This window comes from Harpia harpyja, chromosome 18 (assembly GCF_026419915.1).
Source record: "Harpia harpyja isolate bHarHar1 chromosome 18, bHarHar1 primary haplotype, whole genome shotgun sequence".
Taxonomy (NCBI): Eukaryota; Metazoa; Chordata; class Aves; order Accipitriformes; family Accipitridae; genus Harpia; species Harpia harpyja.
The window spans coordinates 1,726,833-1,750,033 of NC_068957.1; the positions used below are offsets into that span (position 1 = coordinate 1,726,833).

At 52.4% G+C, this 23,201-nt stretch overlaps 1 protein-coding gene across 3 annotated transcripts in view; it reads right to left on the reverse strand.

Moving 5' to 3' along the window:
• Positions 1-282: 282 nt before the first annotated feature.
• The window catches only part of LOC128153847 (Krueppel-like factor 5), a 33,569-nt gene continuing 10,650 nt past the window's right edge, over positions 283-23,201 (reverse strand). For all 3 annotated transcript variants that reach the window (XM_052813676.1, XM_052813675.1, XM_052813677.1), the window contains exons 2-5: positions 12,768-12,815; positions 8,765-9,668; positions 6,119-6,178; positions 283-2,736 (exon numbers count right to left, since the gene is read on the reverse strand). In XM_052813676.1, coding sequence (XP_052669636.1) covers positions 2,558-2,736; positions 6,119-6,178; positions 8,765-9,668; positions 12,768-12,815 — 1,191 coding nt within the window. In that variant the 3' untranslated portion in view covers positions 283-2,557. The remainder of the gene's footprint in view (positions 2,737-6,118; positions 6,179-8,764; positions 9,669-12,767; positions 12,816-23,201) is intronic.

Sequence of the window (23,201 nt, forward strand, 5' to 3'; positions counted from 1 at the left end):
GGGGCTGCTGGCTCCCCGTGGGGGGGTGAGCGGGGACCACGGTGCCGCCGGCTCGCCGTGCCAGGGCTCACCCGCTGAGGAGCTGAATGGGTGCCAGCGAAGCCTGGTGGAGCCCAGCAGGTCCCAGCACGGCTGCGTTGGGTCCCCAGCAGCCCCACCGAGCCAGCCTGAGCTTCCTGGAGACACCGGCGAGGCTGAGGCATCTCCACGCTACCCTGAAATTCCTTTGGCGTGAGCTCAACCCGCCCGTGCTGGCAGACACGCACGCTCCTACACCCCTTCTCCGAGGGGTTTTTCCATCATCAGAGACCTTCCCTGAGGCTCTCCAGATCCATCTCAAAGCAGAAGCAAGAGGTAAAACTGTCCCCTGCGTGGAGGCTTCAGGCCATGCACCATTCCTACCCCCCCATTTTTGGGGGGAAGATGGCACTGCATGCCCTACTCACTCATATAGCTCAACCCAACCTCCAAGGTGAGGTGGGAAAAAGGAGGAGCCCAGGTCGCAGTGGTGGCATTGGCAAGGTCCTGCTCTCTGCCCTGAAGACGAGCCAGACCCCACAGCCAACAAGGCAGATGGCAAACGAGCCCATTTGCACCAGCACCTGCCGATCCCCAGCGAGCTGTGACGACAAGCAAGGAAAGAGTTGGAAAAAGAACATGGAGGACATACACATGGTCAGCAAAAGCTGATTTAAGAGCCAGGCTCTCCAATCCTCCGTTGAACGCGGTGTCAAGAGGATGCCGTCATCAAACCCTCCAGCCAGGCAAAGACCCCAGTGCTGAGGTCTGGAAAGCCACACACTGTTGGGGAAAGTCACCCAAGCCGGCTCCCAGCAATTCAGTGGCCTGACTTCACCCCTCCATTCCCACCCTCCCTGGTGGCATGGAGAAAAGAGGAGGCTTCTTGCCAAAGAGCCACACGAAGGGTTCACTGCAGCGCTGCACCGCCAGCCCCGGGCACATCATCCATCCCAAAGCCTACACCACAGCACACACACCTCACCCCCCTCGAATCCTTCCTGCCCTCCTCTCCTGTCACACCAGACCAGCTACGTGCACCGCAGGTGTGATCAGTTTTATTTATCCAAGGCAAAGGACAACCAGGAACCCAGCTACGGTTTTCGGCTAATGTGCGGTTTGGCAATAGCAGAGAGGGGTGGCCTTCAAATTTCCACCGCCTGAAGATGCCGCGGTTTGGCGTGGCCTTTCAGTTCACGCTGCAGATGCGCATCAGCCTGCGCGTTACTTAAATTTGTTCGAGAAAGAATAAAAGAGGAGGACGGTGTGGGGGAAATCAATATTCTGTTGAACACACTGGGCCCATTATTTGCTCCTGATTTATTTATTACCTGCACAGCTGCTGTTTAAACTGGCATGGCCTGGTTCTTGTTCTGCCTAAGTTTAACCCCCGGTAGACTTTGAAGAATGGCTGATGTGCCCCACGCGTCACGGCACCCCACAGAAGAGGGAAGGTGCCTTATGGAGCCCGAGGCAGTGAACCTGTGAGGTAGGTAACATGATTACAATCTGAACAGCGGGATTTATTGGAATTTTTTTCAAAGATGCTTTTTTCTTTTTTTCTTTTCTGTCTGAATGTGATGAAATGGCAACAGCAAAAGACCGGTGTGATTGGCGGTGACTGATTCCTTGTGTGCATGTTCAAGGCATGAGCAGACCCTGCCCAGTGCTTTTTGGAGAAAGGCACAGTGTGTTCTGGGAAACCAGAGCTTTATCAGTGGCTTTTTTGCAGTCCTCTGGGTGGCTTCAAGACCCATGTCGGTCCTCCCAGAGACACCTGAAGTCAAAATTCATCTTGGAAGCAGAAATGCTAAGGACACGACCAAAGAACCTGGCCAAGAAGGGCAGATATTCGCAGCCCCGAGTGAGCTGGCTGCCAGGAAACCGCAGGTGGGCTTAAGGGGACACAGATGATGGCTTTTGTCATCTGCTTTTGTGCTGTCCCTTGCTTGAAGGCACGTCAGGTGAGTATGTCATAGGCCCTTTCTTCTATGCCCCCACAGAGACTGGGATTGTCAACCCAAACAGCCCTGGGCACGTGCTCCTGTTCTCGCACATCAGAGGTACCACGGCCACACCATGGGGCAGTCCAAGAGGATTGCACCGACAGTTTGAAGTGAGACCTCTCACGCACGGCCAGGCTACCAACCCGTCACAACCTCCTCAGGCTCACCAAAGGCACTGCCCCGAAAGGGGTAAAAAAATCCCAAAGAGCTTGAGACACGAAGGACAGTTGCTCCTGAGTGACAAATAAATAGCAGGTTTGCTGGAAGAAAGCCCTTTGGAATCCAAGGTCCATCGCCCCAGCACTGCCAGTAGCCTCATCATGAGATCAGTCTGTAATTACAACTCTTTTTTAATGAGATTTCTTTGAAAACCAGAAACAGTTGGGGACAGGGCTTGCAGAGGGGGCTTGCCCACCACCCTTGCCCTGCCGGTTGATCACAGCATGGGTTTGTTCCTACGTAGGAGAAGAGGAGAGGCCCCCTCGGAAAAGAGTTTCAGCTGCTCTTGGAGAAGTGGCGAACGTAGGCGGCTCCTAGTTTTGGTGCCGCTTCATGTGGAGAGCCAGATGGTCGGAGCGGGAGAAGCACCGGCCGCAGGCTAGGCACTTGAAGGGCTTGGCGCCCGTGTGCTTCCGATAGTGCCGGGTCAGCTCGTCGGAGCGGGCAAAGCGCCAGTCGCAGCCTTCCCATGTGCATTTATAGGGCTTCTCGCCTGCGGGGAAGAGCCACAGGTCACAGGCACAGTACAGCCCCGCCGCCGCTCAAGAGCCTACGTGGACACGCAACTGCCCGGCCTCCCGAACACCCACCCCGTCCTCTCGGAGATGCCCGTCCCCCTTGGGAGGCCCTGGAGGGCACCCAGGGCTGCCCCGCTGCAGAACAGGGCTCGTAGCCACACTGGTGCTTTACACGACCAGGGTGCACTTGCTGTACACCGTCCATAGCCACCAAGGGACCGTAAATTGTTGAGCTGCAGTAACCAGGTCTTGTCCATGTGCCCCCCTCCCCGACCCACTTTGCTTTCTAGGCTTGGTTTCTAGTGCTGTTCAAGTTCCTGTTGGATTTTGGAGCATTTCTGGCTAAAAATTTTTCTGAGTTTTTTGTTTGTTTGTTTGTTTGTTTGTTTTTAACTAAAAAGCCAAAAATTCCTGTGGAAGGTGTTGCTGCTCATACAGGTGTGGGGGGCATGAAACCATCTAACGCTCTTTGCCTCAAAGTTCAGCCCTGCAGCAGCTCTCCGTACACAAAACACTGTGTTTTCTTCAGAGCATCTGGGTGATGTAATGCCTCTGCCCTCTCCCCCCTCCCGCCCATACACACCTATTCCTGAACTGAAATCAATTAAATTGTGCAACTTCTCAGCCAGCTGGGAACTGGGCTGGAAAAGCCTGTGCCCGCTTCCAACTGCCTGTGTGCCCAGGTTGTAGAGCTGAACCCTGGCTGCAGCCCTCTCCGCACATGGGTGTGGTGCTCTCAAATATTAGCCCTCGCTCTTAACAGCCTGAACAAGCAGGCAGAGTTCAGGGAATGTGCTGACTTTCCCGACCTCAAATATTTACCATTTCATCGGCCAATTGCTGAGCGCACCACCACGGCATGAATGCACGTACACATGCAGCATGCATGCACAGGCATGTGTGTCGTGCTCCGACATGTTTCCCGGCGAACAGCCGTTCCTCCCCGCAGCCTGTGTGCTAGGCAGGCGGTGGTTTTGGCCAGGAAACAGAAAACATTCAGCCACAGCAAGATCTACAGTGTCTTGCATGCACTGGACAAAATATGAAAGCACAGACACGTGAACCTGGAGGAGACAGGGCACTAAGACCACATCCAGCTCCTCAAAAAGCCCCTGAGCTCTGCACCATGGGGAGGAGAGAGGTATATTTTTATGGCTCAGGTAAGTAGAGAACTTAAGAGTCAATTTACAAGCAGCATGCTGGATGTTTTACGGCATGCTGGGGATCTCAGGGTTTGCGTTAGCATGCTAAGACAAAGGCGGGATTTGCACTGTGCAGCCACAGACATTGTCCCAGCCAGGTCACCTGGCTGGGTCAACCCTACCAAGGCCCTTTAGTTTCAAACAATAACAGGTTGATCTCCAGGATAGAAACAAAATGCTTTCCATTGTCCCACGAGCTGGCTCCATCTCCCAGGACAGCACGGCAGGGCAAGCTCAAACAAAGGACCCAAACTGGCATTCCCAGCCCCTGGGAGGCGGGTGAGCAGCCACTGGGTTATATATTTAATCTCACAATGGCACCCAGGAAATGAATGGTGTCTCCAGGAGATGAATACAGCCCAGCCCATAGCAACGGGCAAACCACAAGAAAAGATCTTAGAGATCATGTACTTCTCAGCCCAGCTGCCATCAGGCGAGGTATCCAGAGAAAGGGTGTTATTAACCCTTCAAGTGATGGAGCTGAAGTGGCATCAAGCGTACTTAGCTGGCAGGAGTTGGGACGGGCCCTGCCGTTGCAGCTCCAGCGCTGTGCTCAGCGAGGCTGAGGCCACAAAAGCAAAAAACAAGGCTTCAAAAATTAGATGCAGACGCCTTGAGCCTGCCTGCGTATGGTGCTCTGTTTTGGATTCCCTTCTTTTTACCCGCCCCACAACACTACCAGTTTTCTTGACTACTCAGGTCACATCCTCCTTCGCCTCTCTGCCCTTCCCTTTTACAGCAAGTGAAGTGGAAGGAGGCAAACACACTTGGATTTCCAGCCCAATTACTGGGAAACCTGGAAAAATGACTGCATTTTATTGGGTTCAAAAACTGCCCAGGTTTGCCTGGATATATCTCTATATTGTGACTCGTAGAGAGGGTGCCTGTCTCAGATGGGTCGCGTCTCTGGGCACAGAGCTAAGACCCGTGCTCCGAACAGAAGGGGAAAAGAGATATTTCATTTTAAAGCGAGAGCCCTACCATAGCCCTGAATACAGGCTGCTGTTGTGACAAATGCTTATCACCACCCAGCCCTCAGAGCCGGGACAATGTCCTTCCTGTTCCTTTCTTCCACCCCTTCCGTGTTGTTCTCCAGCCCGCTCCTACCCAGGCCCTGCCAAAAAAATATTGTACCTCATGCACAAAGAAAAATTCTTTGCTGGCTTGTTCGAAGGACTGATAAGATGAAAACGGAACAGAGCCAAGTGCAAGAACTGATTCCCAGCCTCAGGATGGGTTTTGTTCGTTGTTAATAAAAAAGAAAAGTGAACTCTGGGCCAGCTTAATTGCTTTCAGTAAAGATCAGCCCTTCTATAAAAGAGATTTATGAGGGCACTGATGGTTCCTGGACTACCTGAGGATCTGATAAAGTTTCAGGTATAATAAATGCCTTAATGAGAAGACCTGTGCTTGAATGCACAAGTGCCACTGAGCTAGGTTTACCCCAGGGAAGCTGGTTGTAGTGGGAGCTCCTCTGTGCTAGTGACCCTGTTTACACCAGCAAGGGTGGCCCACGGCACCTTTGCCCTCGGGAATGAGGGCACAGCCTTTCTGTTCGTGTATTCGGAGCCCTTCTGTACGTGTATTTGGCTGCTCCAGTGATACACCACTGGCAGCTGCCAAGGGGACAAGCACTGGGTGCAAGTGGTCTGTGTGGCTGGTACACAAGGAGATACGAGGGGTTCCTTCCTCTCCTTGGGAACCACAGGGGCACTTGACACAAAAGAGACAGCCCTTGTCTCCTCAGAGGTCATATAGATGCACCACATACCTTTAGGCAATCTTTCTGTAGGCTAAGCAGGATCAGACCTGGCTAGGATTTGTGAGATCTCAAAGGAAGAGCTCAGAGTAATAGAGGTCTTGGGGGCACCTCCTCCTCCCAATCCATTGACTCGAGAGCCTCCGAGAGTTCTCCTAAATTCTAGACCACCCCTCCAGAAGGCAAGCAAGTGCATGCAGCAGTGTACAGTCGCTCTAAACCAGTGCAACCATTGGACTTTTTTTGACATTAATATCAATAGACTTAACTCTGCTCCTTACCTCAATAACCACCCTAGATTAAGGTAATCTATTCGGCTACATTATCACTGCCATTAACAGGCACAGTATAAGAAGTGTAGGCTGGTGGAGTTTCCTGATGATGTGGTGCTCTTACCTGTGTGAGTCCTCTGATGTGCCTTCAGGTGAGAGCTCTTGGTATAAACTTTTGAGCAACCTGCAAAAACAGAAAAGACACAACTTCCCTGTGAGAAAGGGGCCCTTCCTCAAACAAATCCAGAACATTTATATTTGAGGTTAGGAACAGAACAGGCCTGAAAAGCACTCTGGGTAACAGTATGCAAATAAGCCTGGCTATACCCGTTTTGTTTCAGCAGTAACTAAAGAGCATTTGTTCTCCAAGACAGACAGACCTTTACAACACTCCATCTTTTGCCATACAACCCTGACACCCATGGGCATTGTCCTGGGAATTAGGGGGGCGGGGAAGAATCAGGCACAGACTTTCAAATCCCCCTTTCTTCAACCAGGTCTTCAAGGCAGGATGAAAACATCAAATTCACCACTGTTAGCTGCTGGCTTTGTGCTGCCGTTTGTCTTTCTGGATTCCAGACGTAACTGATATCACTACTGCAAGGCTGGAGGGAAGATGTATTTTGTAATAGTCCCAGCCCCAGCAGATATGGTAAAAATGTTCCAGGAAACGCCAGGTACACTGTGGAGCCACAGCCTGGCTTTCAGGATCCAGAATAAAGCCAGCAGGAAGTTTTTTCAGATCAGCAACAACAGGTTTAATCAAAGGAAGGCTCTTAACAGAAACACCAGGACTTCGTCAAAAGTTTCAAAAGGCATCTCAAAATGAATCATTGCTAGTCCCTCATTTCAGTTAGATAAAGCTTAGAAAAGCTTCTCATGCTGCCTTTATGGCCCTGCTTCACTGTGTTTTGACAAGTATATTAAAATATGAAGTTTTATGACCTGCATAAGCAACATAATCATATTTTTCATTCCACTGTTTCCACACAGCCTAAAGAAGCCTCTTGCAGGACATCACCTCTCCATCCTGTCCTGCTTGGGAGGTGCAGGAGCAGCTAGCTGCCTTTCCCTTCCCCATGGTAGGAGGGGTGAGGGTTGGTGACCGAGTTCAATTTTGCTTCTGATGCTCTGAAGCCTCAGTGGTCCCTCACACAGTATGCATGAGACCAAGGACTGCCTCCCTGCTGGACACGGAAACGAAGCCAGCCGAGCACCCAGAGCAGTTTCCAAACCCAGCGGGAGCAGCACAGAGAAGCCAGAGCAGGGCACGGCTGAGCTTCATTTCCCCATGACCATGTAGAGGAAAAAGTGCTGCGGCCGCCACCTGGAAACTTGGATCAGGGCTTTGCAAACAGGTCTCCCCTGTTCATCAGGTTACTGGTGTGAATTCGGCGTGCCTCCTGTCGCTTCCTCACACAGACGATGTCAGTAAGACCTGCTGCACCTGCCATCAGTCCTGACTGCTTTCACCTCTAGCTGAACCTCAGTGTGAAGGATTAGAAGAAGCCCTCTCTGCAACCTTAATCTGTCTCCCACCATGACCAGCAGAAGGTAAAAAAATTCAGCACAAGCTGTTAACCACAAGAACATGGGTGCAGCTTCTGGCTCAGAAAGTCCCTAGTCTGGAGGTTGCCAGAGGGTGGGAAGGTGTTAAGCACAGAAAGATCTCTCTAAACATGTCCTATTCTTATATACTTCCTCGGGTCACTGCTGGAGACAGGATCTGGGCTAGACAGGCCTCTGGGCTGACCTACTACAGGCATTCTTGTGCCATGGAAAGAGCACATAAATCTTGCAGGAGGCAGTTAGGAAATGACTTTCCTCAGTTCACGCACCGCCATGGGAGAACTGTTTGCTAATCCCCAACAGCTCGATGGCTGGGGCTCAGCCCAGGAAGTGGGAGGTGTGTGTCCCTGCACAAGGGCTGGTGGTTTTCATGCCCTCACGCTGCTGTCACTGGGGTTTCTCACTAGGAACATGACTGCTGCTCTCCCATGCGGCATGAATGACAGTTTGCAGCTGTGGGTCCCACAAGCCCTCTGTGCATAGTGCAGGAAACACTGCAAGATCTCCTCCTGCCAAGGCACGACAGGTCTTTAGATGGACATGCTCGTGCAATGAGGTGACACACAGGCAACAGCTTCAGCTCCGGGCTGATCGCTACTCTGAAATGCCTTTCCACACCATCCTGATGCAGTACATGAAGACACTGAAGGATATGACACAGAGATGTTCAGCTCATTGCATCTTTGGAAGAAGAGAATTGGGGCTGCAGAGAGAGACTGTGAAGGCTGCTTATGGAAATTACTGGATGGTTTACCACCTATTATGGGAGAGTGGGAAAGGAAAGGTCAGTGAGAAAGCCAGCATGGTTTCATCTGCGGAGGGCATGTGGCTGCTCAGGGTTAGGCAAGACCAGAGCGAAACAGGCAGCTAAGGCAGCAGATTTCCAGGAGCATCCCTGTGCTTTGCAAGAGCTCTCTGCCTCTCAGAGTCAGGCTTGCTTTTGCCAGAGTGTGAAGGGGAAATGGAAAAGGAAAAAAAAGGCATCAGCTAGCACAGGCAGGATCGACCTCTTATACTCCCTTGGTGTTGGTGGGAACCCCACTTCCCTGGGGCTCTCCACCCAGCTCCATAGCTCCCTTCATCATGCAGGCAGGGCGATTTCAGATTAAACTCCTGCGGAGGCCCAAGGCAGCCCCCAGCCTCAGTGTGTCAAGAAGAGACAGCCCCCAAAGCTGAGCCAGTACCTCAACCATGACCATACCTGGGTAATCGCAGTGATGGATTCTCCTTTTCTCCAGCTCAGGGTTGTTGCGTCTGTTGTATTTGGGGGGCTGCATGACAATGTGCCCTTGGGAGAGCGTTCCAAGGCCATTGGGGACTGGGGGGACCTGTGACGACTGGACCAACTTCAGTCCAAAAGTGGCTTCATAGGATGGTGGGGGAGAGATGGTGTTGATGAGCTCAGGTTGATTTTCTGGGCTGCCAGGCTGTGAGTTGGGGGGTGAAGGGGGCAGGTTCACCCCTGGAGCAGGGTAGAACTGCCCTGAGAGGCTGAAGTTTCCCTGTCCCTGGGAGACATGTGGGTACTGCTTAACTGGCCCCCCTGGCTGGACAGGTCTGTGGACCACACTGGACATGGTGTTACCTGTGGACATGGTAACACCACTGAGACTGTTGATGGCTGTGGTGCTGTTGGAGGAGGATGTCAGAGTGGTAATGTCAGCGCTTCCGTTGCCAAGAGGCATCTGGTAAAGCTGGGATTGCTGTGGATTGGTGGATAAGGGGATCTCAGAAGGCATCTCCTGCTTGATGAAGATGTTGTTCACTGCCACTGACTGGGGCATGCTGAAGACACTGGTGAAGTCGGGCAGGGTCTGCGTGGAGCCGGAGGCAGAAGAGCAGGGCTGGGCGAAGCTTGTGCCAGGCTCTGTTTTGATCTGTGGGAATGGCGTCATGGGTTTGGGTGGCCGGTAAAGTCCAGTGCGCAGGTGCGTCGTGTCTGGCAGAATCACATTGATGTTCACGCTGTACGGCGTAGAAGTGGGCTTCTCTGTGGAGAAGAACTCATCCACCACTGAGGCACTCTCCCGACGGTACTTCTTGTCTGGTATCATTGGGACGGGTGGCACCTCGTTTGAAAGGTACTTATCCAATTCGGACCGTGCCTGTGGCAAAAAATAAAAAAACGAGAACTTGTGAAGAGTGACCTTGACACACTGGTGGTGGGAGTCCAGTGTTCAACAAGTACTTAAGCTAGCAGGAAATCGAGAGAGCAGCAAGAATGGCCCAGGAGTCACAGGCTGCAGTGATTAAGCTTCAGTCTCTGACTCAGCCAGACTCCCCAGGAGTGAATCACTGTCCTCTGTCCCACTTCCCTCCTACCTATTTGCACTGATAACAAAGGGTAAGCTAGGCAGAGGATGCAGTTATGAGAGAAATAGAGCCTGATAAAGAAGTCACAAGCTTTAGGTACAAAGCTTTCGTCACAAACAGGAGAATTTAACACTAGAAATGGGATGAGATCAGAAACTCTGCTCCAGTCAGCCTAACGCTTTGGGCATGTTGGATCTGCAGCCCACCTTAGACATGCTGAGTCTGGTCTCCTTTAAACTCAACAGCCTGAGACGTATTGCATTTTATCCTAGGACAATATCTTTGATTAACTGAGAATATTCTAGGACAGCATCTTTAAATAATTGAGAATAATTTGGGCTACAGCCCTAGAAATCTAGGCAATGTTGCCACTAATTCAGTGGACTGTGAGCCTAAAATGGAAGCTGCCAGGCATACTATTACTGTCTTGTCTTGGTAAAGTGACTCAGCCCTCACCTAACCTTTGGGTTAGTTCTAGTTTTGTAGAGCTGTTTTTACAAGTCTGGGTTCTCCAAGCTAACAGAACCTCTAGCTCAGACAATCACCGCTTGCCAGGTTTCTTCCCCTCCTGGTTCATGTCTGATGCAGCATCCCACTGGATCCAGGCCCAATAATTCAGCAACCTGATGGAGCAATCCGCTAGGAAATTCATCCCCTGGCATTTGATGACTCAAGTTCTGCTCTTTGTGGTTAAAGATACCAGTGCTAATGCTCTTCTATAAAGCTACAGCCTTTAATTATGTGGTTATCCATGTGTCAAGCTCATTGCAAAGCCCTCGTAGACTCATTCATATGTAGAGGAGCTGGCAAAACCGCCAGGTTTCCCTGGCAGAGCCTACAGCGCACTTCAGGAGAGCAAGCTGATCTCACCCCACACCCTGCACGCTTGAGCCGAGGGTTTTACAGCTCTGAACTATGTCACTGGAGTGCAATGGGCCAAAGTCATCCTTGCTGCAACTTCACTGCTCTTAACAAAGCTGGATGGGACCCAAGAGATTTCCTCGCCCTTTGCAGTGAAACCTATCACCTCTGCTTCCAGCTAATTCAAAGAACCTTTGCACCTCTGCAAGCCATACTGGCAACGCATGGGTAAGCTGGCTTCCACCCAAATACAGGTACGTGCCACAGATACACTCTCCTCTACAGAGGTAGAAGCTCAGAGCAGCTGGACTTGGAAGTGCTACACTGCACTGGGACTGTGTTTTCTACGCTGTGGTTGCTGTACTGGTGTGTGTACACATTGTGCTGTAAATCCTGTCTGTCCTCATCGAATGTGCAGGCCCTGAAAAGTCCCTGCCCTCATTAAAGGAAGCTATGTCTTGGCACTACAAGCTCACTTAGTGCCACATCCTCACCTAACTGCCTCTGCTCAAGGCAGCGCTGCCTCCAGCAACAACCCCCTCCCCATGCTCCAGTGAGGAAACCCTTGCTCAGGCATACCCTAAAGCTAAGGCATCAGCGGGAGGCAGGAGAGAGAATCAGAGACCCTCAACTCAGTCCTATGCTCCCTCCCCTGCAGCATCCAGCTTGGGTTCCTGCCCGAGGGAGAACCACGCCAAAGATTTGAAGCTGAACCCTTCATGCTCCTGCCCTGTGCACCCACACTGGCATATTACTGTTACCCTTGGGAGTCAGCTTGCTCTAGGCAGTACCAGAGGCTCCGAATGCCGTACATACCTGAGCAATGAAATGACCCACTTGCCAGGAGTGGGGGCAGGGGGAAGGTGTTGGATGCCTTTTACTTCTACACTTCCCTTATCTCTGGCATTTAACTTTCTCACCTTCGGTTCCCAAGGCAAGGTCTCCACACACCACCCCCCCCTACCACCGCCTCCCCCCACTTCCCCACCCCCCTGCAGCTCCAGTGGGTCCTTATATGGCAGGTGACCAGGCAGGTATATTAAATGTAGAAAGCCATGGAGGGCCCTAATTTCAGATCCAAAACCTGCATTCTCAGCCAGAGTTCCCCTGTCCACTGCCTGCCCTCCTCTTCGGTGTCTCCCAGCCTCCTTTTCTCTCATAACCACCCCTACCTGCAGGGCAAAGTCTTCTTCTCCTCATTCCATTAAAGCCTGATAAATCCACTTCTGATCCTGAGCTGCCCCAGGGTCCTGGGGAAAGGGAGCGTTAAGGGGCAGCTGGTCAGCAGAGCAAAACCAACGGGCTTTCACCAGACAGGAAAGGATACCAGCCCTGTCCGGAGCTGCAGCCCCACTGGTGTGTGCAGGACCTGGAGGGTGAGGGCCCCACCCTGCTGGAATCCAGACTGACATAATGCTGCTGATTGTGTCACAGGTTCCACACGACCCCGAGGGCCCCAGCATTCTTCAAAGAGGGAGAAAGGGGCACTTTGCTTGTTTGTGGCCCAGAAACGCCTAGCAACCCTAGTCCGCTCTGGCACTGCTCGTGCTGGGTGCTGACACCTAATACCAAGCCATTTCCCTAAACACCTCCCAGCCAATGCTCTATCCAAAACCAACTCCTCCTCGGCCCACGGTCAGCACAATTGGGATGACTAAGTGCTGACACGTCTGGGTGGCATCCAACTCAAGTGTCCTGAGTGCAGGTGTCTCTATCTGGCTGTCACTCACAGCTCCTTTCACGGTCGGTGGGGATCCAGTTAATGGAGACACACAAGCCACAAAGGAGTTAGATAGCTACACAGGCACCCGCCCGGGTGGCTTGCACAGATGGAGTGCGAGGAACGGACCCCAGCTGGCAGCGGGGGCAGAAGGAAGGAGCGGAGGTGCTGCCATGTCCTCGCCAGTGGATCTGGGTGGCCTGCACTGGGGAGGGGAAGCCCCGGCTCGATCTTTTAGGGGCTTTAGCGGTACCTCTCACCAACGGGGGCAGAAGCGTGCCAAGAGGGAGGAATGAGGAAAGCGCTTCACCTCCAGAATGAGCGGCGGCATCCGCTGTTCCATCCTCATGGGGTGCAGCTGTGGGGCAGACAGGGCTGGGTTAGTAGGGCGGCCTGCCCTAGGCCACGACCACCCCCCGCAGGCCTCCCCCAACCACCCCCGGCCATGAAGGACCTCACACCACCCCCCCCGGCTCCCCAGCCCCTCACAGCCCCCCCAGGGCCTCAAGCCGCCCACCCTGTCAGCGGTCAGCTCCCCGCCGCCATCGCCGCACCCCGACATGGAGGCAAACCAACAGCACAGCAGGCCGGAGCGCCGCCTGCCGCCGCGTCACCCCCTGCTGGCCGGGAGGACCGGCGGTAAAGGGGGCGGGGCCAGCCCTGAAGTGGGCGGGGCGGTGCCCCGTTGTGGGCGGGGCCGGCCCCACCCTAGGCAGGGCTGGGCGGGCACCGTGTCTGATCCGGCCCTGTGGTCCGGTGGGGGGGATCCCCTCGGTCCCCCCGCCATAGCACAGGGGGAACCACCCGCTCCCACAGGCTCCCAAATGCGGGCTTCGCCTCCAGGAACAGGGGGTTTTGGTTGTTTTCTTTTTTTTTTTTTTTTTTTTGGTCTGTTTTTCCCATCCCAGAGCGGGGTGGGAGGAGGGACAGAGCAGCCTGCTGAGGGGATGAGCAAGGGACTCGGTTCCCAGCTCACCCAGCCAGTCCCCTCCTGCTTTTATGTCTTAATCCTCGCCGAGAGGCAGAGCGGGATCTGCCGCGCGCGGCGTTCGGAGCTTGCCCAAGGAGGACGGCCGCTCGGTGAAGCTGGGCAGCGGCCCGGCCTGGCTGCAAGGTTTGGGGAACTCTGGGCTTCTCACGGGGAAAGAAAAGATAGCTGAGAAATACAGAGCTTTCCAGAGGAGGCTTCGAGGCACGGCGCAAAGACCTTCAGAGATTTCCAGCCCAGTCAAACCAGTAAGTTTTCCCAGTTCCCATGGGGCTCCCATCTACAAAGGCTACCTTAGGGTAGGCAGAAATATTCGTGCCGTGTCCTGGGAACAGGCTGGAAACCACCGGAGCAGGCATCAAGGGCTGAGCCCGGAACGCTCGCTCACTCAAGTCATGCATGAGGGGTTTTTTTGGTGCAGACCTCGGGCTGGGGCTGTGCCAAGCCCCAGCACACCCACCCTGGAATGGGCACCCACCGCGAGGTGCGGTGATAGCCAGGAGACACCGTGCTCAGGGCCTCAGGCACAACTCCTCTCTTCCACCCAACAGCTAACAAGCGCCCCGTCCCACAGGCCATGGCATCTGCAAGAGCGAGGATACGAGAAGGTTTCCCAGGAAGACCCTCAGCCGTGCCACCAGGGCTCGGACGGACCGTGCTTCGTGGCAGCACCGCAAGCTAGCTCCAGCCCCTCCGAGGTGAAGCTCTCAGCATCACACCACCGCCAGGCTCCTACAAACAGAGGATTTGGGGGAATCCCACCTCCTCAGGCACAGGAGCAGGTACCCCAGCCACCCCTGGCAGCGGAGTCCCCTTCAGCTAGCCTATTCCTGTGCTTAGCCATCTCCAAGGGGGAAGACTTTGCCAGGACTTAAATCTCCTTTATCATTCCCCATATGCACTACAGCATGCTTGCAAATGTCCTGCACGCCTCTCTTCTCCTGCCTCGGTTCCCCCCAGCTTTCCACAGAGGGCTGAGGTCTCTTCTCAGATCTCTCACCCAGACCTGGATCCTTTTTTCAAGGCCAATCCTCCAGCACCAAGTAAAGGGGAAGTGTTATCTCCAAATCCCAAAACAGTATTTATCTGCCTTCTGTGGGTTCAGTGTCAGCTTGTGCCCCATTCTCATTCCACATCCTTCTGCAGCTGCTGCTGCCTGCTCGCTTCCAGTGTGCCCATTTTCTCCTCCACAGCCACCCTAACCTCTACTATTTCTCCAGTTCAACAAGATTGTAGTAAAGCCTTTTCTTGCCCTCCTAGTTTGGGGTCACACACACATTGTTAGGCTGGTCAGTCAGGCCAGCAAGGGCTAGAAACCAGCCCAGGCTTCCCTCTTTCTCACAGAAAACCAGCAAAACCAACTCAAGGGACTCAGTTTTCCCATTTTTTGAGCTGTTCATATTCTGGGAATTGCATCTAAATGGAGGACGTTCCTCATGAGGCCATGATAGACCACAGAGCCACATGGCCTTGAGAGAATGGGTGCCAAACAGGCTGGGGATGCTGAGAGCATGAGGAGATGCTTAAACATGAAAGTTCCAGGTCAGAGTTACAAGGGTTTGGGGGTTGAAAGCCGTGTCCCATTCCATCAACTGGAATAAACAGCTTCAGAAGCACCTGCATACTTCAGCCAAGTTCCTTCTCAGGTAACACTTGAGCCTGCAAGTGGTGGTCCAGCTGCTGGATCCCTCATTTTGGGATCAACCACACCAGGAGACCAATAAAACCCTCTGCTCTGCCAGCCGTCTGCATTCAACACCTGCCATGGTAAGCAGCACAAATACAAAGGAAGCAGTTGAGGGCAAAGCGGGACCCACCAGGAGGAAGCCCCGTAGTCACTGGGTCTCTGCAGACTCCTTGGCTGCAGCCCTGCCTGGGGCAGCTCTGGAGAGGGCAGCTGAGGACACCGCAGTGGGCTCACATGAGACAGCAATGACCTGGAATGATCAGCCCATCCCTTCCTCCCTGTCTGCCAGCCAGAGGCAAGGAATTAACCGTTTTCTTGCCTTTTTGAGAAGGACTGAACTTATCACATAGCCAGGGAGCTCAGTTCATCTCAATACTGCAAGAAATACCCACCATGACTTGATGGAGAAAGCCTCCAGGGCCTTCTAGCTGAAGAACCACCAGGTCTTTAGCGGGTTCAGTGGCCCAGTTTCCCCTACAGTCACTAGCAACGCCATCATTGCAGTCACTGGAGACGAGGATGAGATACGAGGTCTAGAGGCAGGCATGCCCCAGACTCCACCAACTGCATCGACAAGGGCTCCAGCAGCCGTCGTAGGAGTCACAGGTCAGTAGCTCAGGCAAAAAATGAGCAAAGGGGAAATACAGGCAAAGCAGACATCAATAAAACTTCTGTGAGTTTAGAGGTGTCCAAACTGGGATCTTTGGGCCAGGAAGGGAAAGCCAGTAAGAATAGCCTTTCATACAATAAAAGCACTGAACTCCTGTAGTATTTTCCCCTCAAAGTCATAGTATCTATTTCTGACCATGGAGGAGGGTCTTTTCAACTTTCCACAGAAAAGCAAGCAAAAAAAAAAACCAAGCAGGAAAAGGAAAGGGGTTAGAACAAGCACTTTGTTCACTCCAGACAAGGCCATTGGACACCAGTTTGTGTCACTGGACCAGCAGGACTGTGTTACACTCAGCACTGGCACATCCGAACCTGGGACCTGGCGACCGAAATTCCCTGGAGGGCAAGATAACCTCAGCAGCCTCTGAAAGAGATATATGTTGTGAAGCACCCAGCACTGTGAAATCAGTAAAAACCCAGCCCTGCAAGCCAGTTGCTCGGTGAAGAAAGCAGACAATGAAGCCCTGCTTCCTCCAGAGTGGATTCTCCTGTGGCTGATAGCCACTGACATGAGTCTTCCCCCTCTACCGTCTGCCGATTTTCATAAATCCTGCAGGGACCTCCTGCCTTGGAGACCTCTATCCCTCGTTCAGACGCTGTCAAAGGCAGGGTGAGGCATCATCAGGACATTGATCAATACAGGCAGAGTCCAAGACAAACATTTCTTGGGAGGATGCAGAAAAAAACGGCGCTTGAGCCAACCATGCCATTTTGCCAGCCATTAACCACAAGCATCATTAGAAGGGCACTAGGCGCTGCAGACTGTCGAGGCAGGAGGCGGGACGTGTCTTTCCCATGATTAAACGCTTTCTAATCTGAAGTTGATAAATAACAAACCGCCATAGAAACATCAGATGTTGTCACCACACGGGCAGCAGCGGAGAACAAGGAGAGAAATCAATGTTTGCTAAACAGGCAATGAGCTTGTAAAGTTGGCGGAGGGAGCGGCTTGGGGGGGAAAGGGCTCGGGGCAGGCGGCGGGGGGGACTTTCTTCAGTACTTGGCGGCTTCGAGACCTGCGCTAGCCCTTGCCCTCCCCCCTGATCCTGCTCTGCGATGCTGGGGGGCATCAAGCCCGTTTCCCCCCTTCCCAGCCGGGTCTCAGGCTCTTGCTCACAGCCAGCCCTAGCCGCAACGCTGTGCTGGTCACCGATGCAAAGAGTTTTTGGGGAGAGGGGTGCAAGCAAAATGCCAGCTTCGCCCGTGCACGTCAGCCAGCAGCACAACCGTCTGATGTGGAGGTTCAAGGGATGGGGAGACGGCAGGGCACTTGCTCCAGGTGCAAGGGGGGGCCCCTCCTCGGGGCGAGGGACCCTCCCCGAGCACAGGCACGCGTGGGACAACGGTTGTGCCTGTTGTCCGGGCCCTGGGATTACGCGGTACAGTCTCTTTCTCATACATGCACCTGCATGAAACTCCAGCCTCCAAGGGAATCAGCAAACAATGGGGAGGATAATCATCAATCAAAAACCATGGCAAGTACCTGGCAGTACCCCTTTAAAGGCACACATTATAAATAGACTGTATTTATATACAGATTTGGTTCAATATCAGCATTTATTGTCTCCTAGTTAAATATTGACCTGAGTAAATATTTGTTTCTCTGATCATTTGGTTTTGATATTGACCTCGATCGACGTTATTTTCTGTTTGTTCCTCAAGTCTTCTGGAACTCTCTGCAAAATGGGATTAGCAAAGAAACCCCCAGGACTCTTCCTTTCAAGTACACACAGGGCCAAACGTTTAGCTGCTGTAAATAAGAAAGCGCTGTTGCGGGCAGCAGAGCCGAACTCTGTGCTTATGTAGGTGGGTGCTGGGCTGCAGAAGGCCCCGGGTGGACTCCTCTGCTTACTCTATCTCAAAGAGGTTAGGAGCAACTCCAAGAAACCAGTGCTGCCCTCAAAGCATTCAGCTGTGTCTGCATTACATGCAGTGGGGGAAGATTCCTCTTCACTAGCTTTGGCCACCAGGAAGGTGGGCATCTAAGCTGAAGTCTCTGTGCAAGCTCTCTCTGGAGTCCATGGAGAAGACTGCTAGAGGTGATCTATCCCACCAGCTTTCCATCTCAAAGCTGGCACACCCTTCCACCTACAAGAGCAGCTCCTGGAGCAGGACAAAGATATACCCTTTCTCCAGGTTTCTGCCTGGAGCTCATGGATGGCCCAGGAGCTGAGCCACACTGCTCTGGAGAGTTATTCTGATACTGTTTTCTGCCCGTGTGTTTGAACTACCCAAAGTAATTATCACCTCTCAGAAACAAGGAATTTTCTTGAGGCCAAGAGTCACCATCAGTGTGGTGTGGGCAGCTGGGAGGTTGGCTGGCCTCTGGCTGAGCCAGTAGGCAGCGACATTTCCAGCAGACTTGCTGACTCTGTTTGCTATTCCTTTCCCCCGACAACTGATAAAGACTCACTCAAAGGCAATCTACCTTGGTTATTTATCACAGAAATCATGCCACAGAAATCAGCAATGCCAAAGGCCAAAGAAACCAGGAAAAACACCCTCATCCAACTCCAAGGTCAAGTGCCTGGAAGAGGAGCAGTTTGGAGCAGCTGAGCTCCAGTGGGCTTTAAGAGAGCAAGCAGAAACTTCTCGAAAAATAAAGCCATAAATGGACTGAAAAATAACTAGCAGGGTAGACCTTGGAGACGGCTCTGGCCCAGCTGCACCATCTCTAGGCTTTACTGAACACAGTGGCCATTCAGCCCATCTGGCCTTAGGCAGGTCTAGATGAGGGTGGGGGGGTCCCAGGTTGACATCAGAGCAGCTCCGCACTGGTTTTCCCCTTTTGCAGAACTACCAAGCACAACCTTGGCACTGGATGGAGCCCGAAGGCGGGTTGGGAAACGGGGACAGCTGTCTCTCCTCGCCCATTGCTCCCTGCTCTGCCCCAGCAGGACGGCAGCTCTCTTGAAGAGTGGGAAGGGAGGACGTGAGGACTTAAGGCAGCTTTCTATTTCTGAGCTGCTCTTGCTCAGCAAAGGCTGGGGTCAAGCCCATCAAAGCCAGCTGGAGGCTTTCCGTCAAGCTAAGTGGGCACCCGCTGTTGGAGGCAGGAGGCCGAGCTGGGTAGACTTTTGGTGTGAGCTGGTACAGCCATTTGGATGGTTTTTCTGGAAAGATGAAACCATCCAATGTTATTTCAATTCCTGGAAGATCAGGAGCCTTGGAGATACTTCAGCCCCAACCAAAACATGCAGGAGCTCAAGCGTTCCCCCAGTTTATGCATGCATACAATCAAAAGTTGAATTTGGATAGCTATGCAGCCCCTGCTGGTGCCATCAACTAGAAGCAGGCTCACCTGCAGCTCCATTTCTCCTTCTCGGCTGCAGCCTCTGCTCCAGCACACCCTCTCCCCTGAATCTGAGAAGATGGAGGCTCTCAGATGTCACCATTCCCCAGGATGACCTGGACAAATTTATCCACCTGTTTCTAACTACTGCGTAGCCATAGGACTCTGGGCTTGTCCTTGAGACCTCCAGCTCCCCTCTGGTTACACATCCGTGCCGCGGGTCCTGAACCGACTGTGACATGGGAGAGGCTGTTAGAGCTCACAGGGAGCTTCCCCAACTGGGTTTTGGGTGGGATTCATTCCGCCTCACTCAAACCATCTAAAAGCTCACACTCATCACCTCGCCTCCTCTGACGAGAAGAAAAGCAGCACATTCCCAGGGCAGGGTCTGACAAAGGCAGAGCGAGTCATCCGCTGCTTGCTGGGGCTTGTGAAGTCCTCCTGGCATTCAGCAAGTGATAAAACAGGCCAAAAAGCCTGTTCTTCCCAGTACAACATGCAAGGCAGACCCAATACCCCATGCACGTCTGTGAAAAGCAAGGTCAGGTTTCAGGTACAGACAGCAAATCCCACCGTCCTTGTGGCCCTCAACTTCCTTGCCAAACCAGTTAGCAAAACAAAACAAAACAAACCCCAAGGCAGGTGAAAACACTGGGTTTGAACGAGTAGGTCTTTGGGCCAACTTCTTTCTTCCAAGCTTGCACAGTACCTAGCACAGTACAAGGCCAGGAAGATACTGCCAGAATCAGGGACCGAGGCAGATGCTGGAGCGGGTCCGCCTGCTGCAGCCCCTTCTGCCGTGCATGCTACCCTATGTTTTTCCTAGCATCTGTGCTGCTAGGACAGCCCTTCTGTTAGCCTGAGAGCGGAAAGCCTCAAAGAGTTTCCTCAAGATCCATTCCCTTCAGCTTAAACCCTCTCTTTCCATATTTTCCCTGTATAGAAATGAATTGCCGATTGCTGTTAATTAAGGGAGACTGATTACGGCACAGGCCAGTAACAGGTAGTTGATAGTTCCCGAGGAGAAGGCACCGAGCCCTGGAGAAGCTCCAGCCAGAGTGTTTTGGAGCCTGGGGTTTGCCAGCCCCTGGGAAACACAAGGGCTGTGACACTCGTCGTGTCCCAGAGGTAACGTCAAACAGTCAGCCAAGCTACTGATTTTGAGTTCTCCCAAAAGCACGACGCAGAACCACAAGACCACCAAATATTGAAAGTTGCTCAGAATGAAACATTATGTTCTAAAATGACAGCATTTTGAATGATCAGTGGGGAAGGGGAGATGCCCCTATTTTTCCATTCAATTTAACAAACTTGTGTCATTTCCACATTTTAGAAAACACCATCAAACCTTGTATTTGTTGCAAGAAGGATTTTCATTTAACTATATTCAGCCACCCCTGGGTTCAGCTCCCTAAACTGTCCTTGAGGAGCAGCAAAATGGAAAATGATAATGTTATACAGGCAGCATTAAAACGATGGGCTGAATTGGCTGGTGAGTAGGTACCCACATATCTCAGCCCTCTCCAGGATGGGTTGAGATTCATGAAACAAATTGCCTTAGATATGATAGACGTGATATAACAGATGGATAATATTCTTTTCTCCTGCAAGTGATAAGTACCTGTGTTTTCGGACCAGCTGTACTGGGACCAATTTCTTGCCATTCTCTTCTCCTGCTTGTACTGGAAATACTACAAAGAGCAAGGTCATTAAATGCATTTTAATACTTGCAAATCCTGTCCTTGGTGGAAACTTGAAGGTCCCCATCACATTAAAAAAAAATTAAAAAATAATAATTTTCAAAGAATTCTCCAAGCATTTCTGAACTTAATGAAAGATTCTTTGTTTGAGTTTCAATCTGAGCTTGGAAGGGGCTGAACCTCTTTGATGTGGTAAACAGCCCATGGGGTTTTTTTGAGAGTTTTCATGCTAGCTCAAGTTCTGAGAACATCTGAATTGTAAACATTAGTTATCCAATCCCCAAACACCAACTGTACCCTGTGACTCATGTAATTCACCAATGGAGCACAAGAAAAGCAAATATTCTAATCAAGGGGCTCAGCTAACAAGACGGTTGTAAGTGTGATTATTTGCAGTGGATGGGTTAGATAAAAGAACTCACTGGACCAGAGAAAGAGAACAAAATAGCGTAGGTAGCTGACCAAACAGGTTTGAGGGGAAAATTCACAGTTGATGATGCACCGGCCAGAAATGCATTACCCTAGACCTTCGTGAGTAATTTCAGATGACTGCGTTTGCTTCCCACACCGTTCAGGAAGAGTGATAAAGGGAAATCCGTTGCATTTATTATGGAGTCGGAGTCCCCTGCTCATTTCCTCCCTTAAATACCTGCCTTCTCAGTGTTCAAAAAAAAAAAAATCAAAAAAAAAAACAAAACCCACCCCACAACGTGCTTTTCTAGCTAATTTGCAACCTCTCCCATGTCAGCAAGTGGAAAACAGGTTCCGGCGAGGGCTGCGCAGGAGGACAAGGAACAGCACACCTGTAATCTTTTTCTTTCTCGGCACTGTCCCTTTCTCTCGCTCCCCACCTTGCCGAGCCAAACTTCCCCCAAGCAGAACAATCAGCCTTTGTACCACCCGGACAAAGCCATTGTGCTCCAGCGAGCTCAAAGTTCGGCCAAGCCGTTTCATCCTACACCTTGTCTGCTTCCAGCAGCGCTTGCGTGCGCACCCACACACACACACGGGGAAGTCTGTGGGTTTGGGGGATTAAGAAAAATAAAATAACAAACGTGGTGGCTGAGATCCCCCAAATTTCCCGGTCTTTGGCTCACTGGTAACGCTGGTTTTGTCCCAAGCCTGCTGCGCAGTAGCAAGCTCGGCGCTGACTTTGGACCTTCTCCCACGACAGGATCTGATCTGCGATGAGACCACCACCACCCCCCTGACACAGGGCTGCGGCGGGCGGGCGTCCTGCCTGGGGACTGTCCCTGAGGGTCTTCCTGCAAGAGCAGAGGGACAAATTCATCCTTTCTGGGGGCTCTAGCTTCATTTCCCGTGGCCCTGCAGACACCTGCCAGACAGAAAGCCCATCAGACTTGCAAATCTGCGGGCTGGTCCTGAAAGCACCAGGCTCCAGCTGATCCCAAAGCAAAACAGCCTGAAAAGATCCCGAGATCCCTCTATCCAGAGGCCACGCAGGGCTCAGCCGCACCAGCTGCCAACCCACCATCTTGACGAGCTGAGAGGGATCGAGTGAGCCCGTTCTTCCTTGCCCAGCCTTTAACTTGACATCTCTGTATCACCAATCTCTTTCTGCACACCCCTCGAGCTCGCACAGCCTGCTGGCACCCTTTGAAAATGAATTTTGCACACTTCTGCGGAATGCATGGACATTTTTGAACCCTTCTGCAAAGCCAGGAGGATCCCAGAGGGCAGAACATCCCGGCCGCCCAAGAGGGAGTGAAGAACTGTGACTTCACACTGCCCACAAAAGCACGTCACACAGACCGAGCAGCTCAGAAAGAGGAAGAAAAAGAAGGGACCAAGCCACCGAGTCCTTGGCAGATCGCACCAGCCTGCTCCATTTCCATGCCTGTTTGCACGGTTGTAAATGCGGGATCCTGGCAGGGGCCTGAGCTCAGCTCCCTGCTCAGCTGGTGGAGTAAAGGATGGGCGAGGACCGAGGCTCCTGCCGGTGTTGTGAATCCCGGCTCGTCTGACACGTGGCGGTGCAAAGCCCGCGTAGGGCCCTTGCACCGTCACGATCCGGCAGAGATAGGCGGGGGAATACCTTCGCGTTGCAACACCGCGAGCTCAAAGCCTGTCCTCAAACATGGGCACAGCCTTGAAAACAGGCACGACCCTGTTGAGCTCATGTCTGTGGTGTCCCCATACCCGGGGCCACGTTCAGCAGCGTGACCTTCTCCTGAGCGTGCCGGGCACGAGGAGGACCCGATATTTTCGGTCCCCTCTGAGCACGCGAGGAGTGACATTAAACTGTGGAAAAATGCCCAGGCTCTGCTACCCCCAGCCACAAGAAGCTGTCAACATCTCATGACAGACCCAGAGCAAAACTCCAAAGCTACCATCTCCCCTTTCCCTGCAGAAAAGCTGAATTCATTCATTGCATGCAACTCCTGACA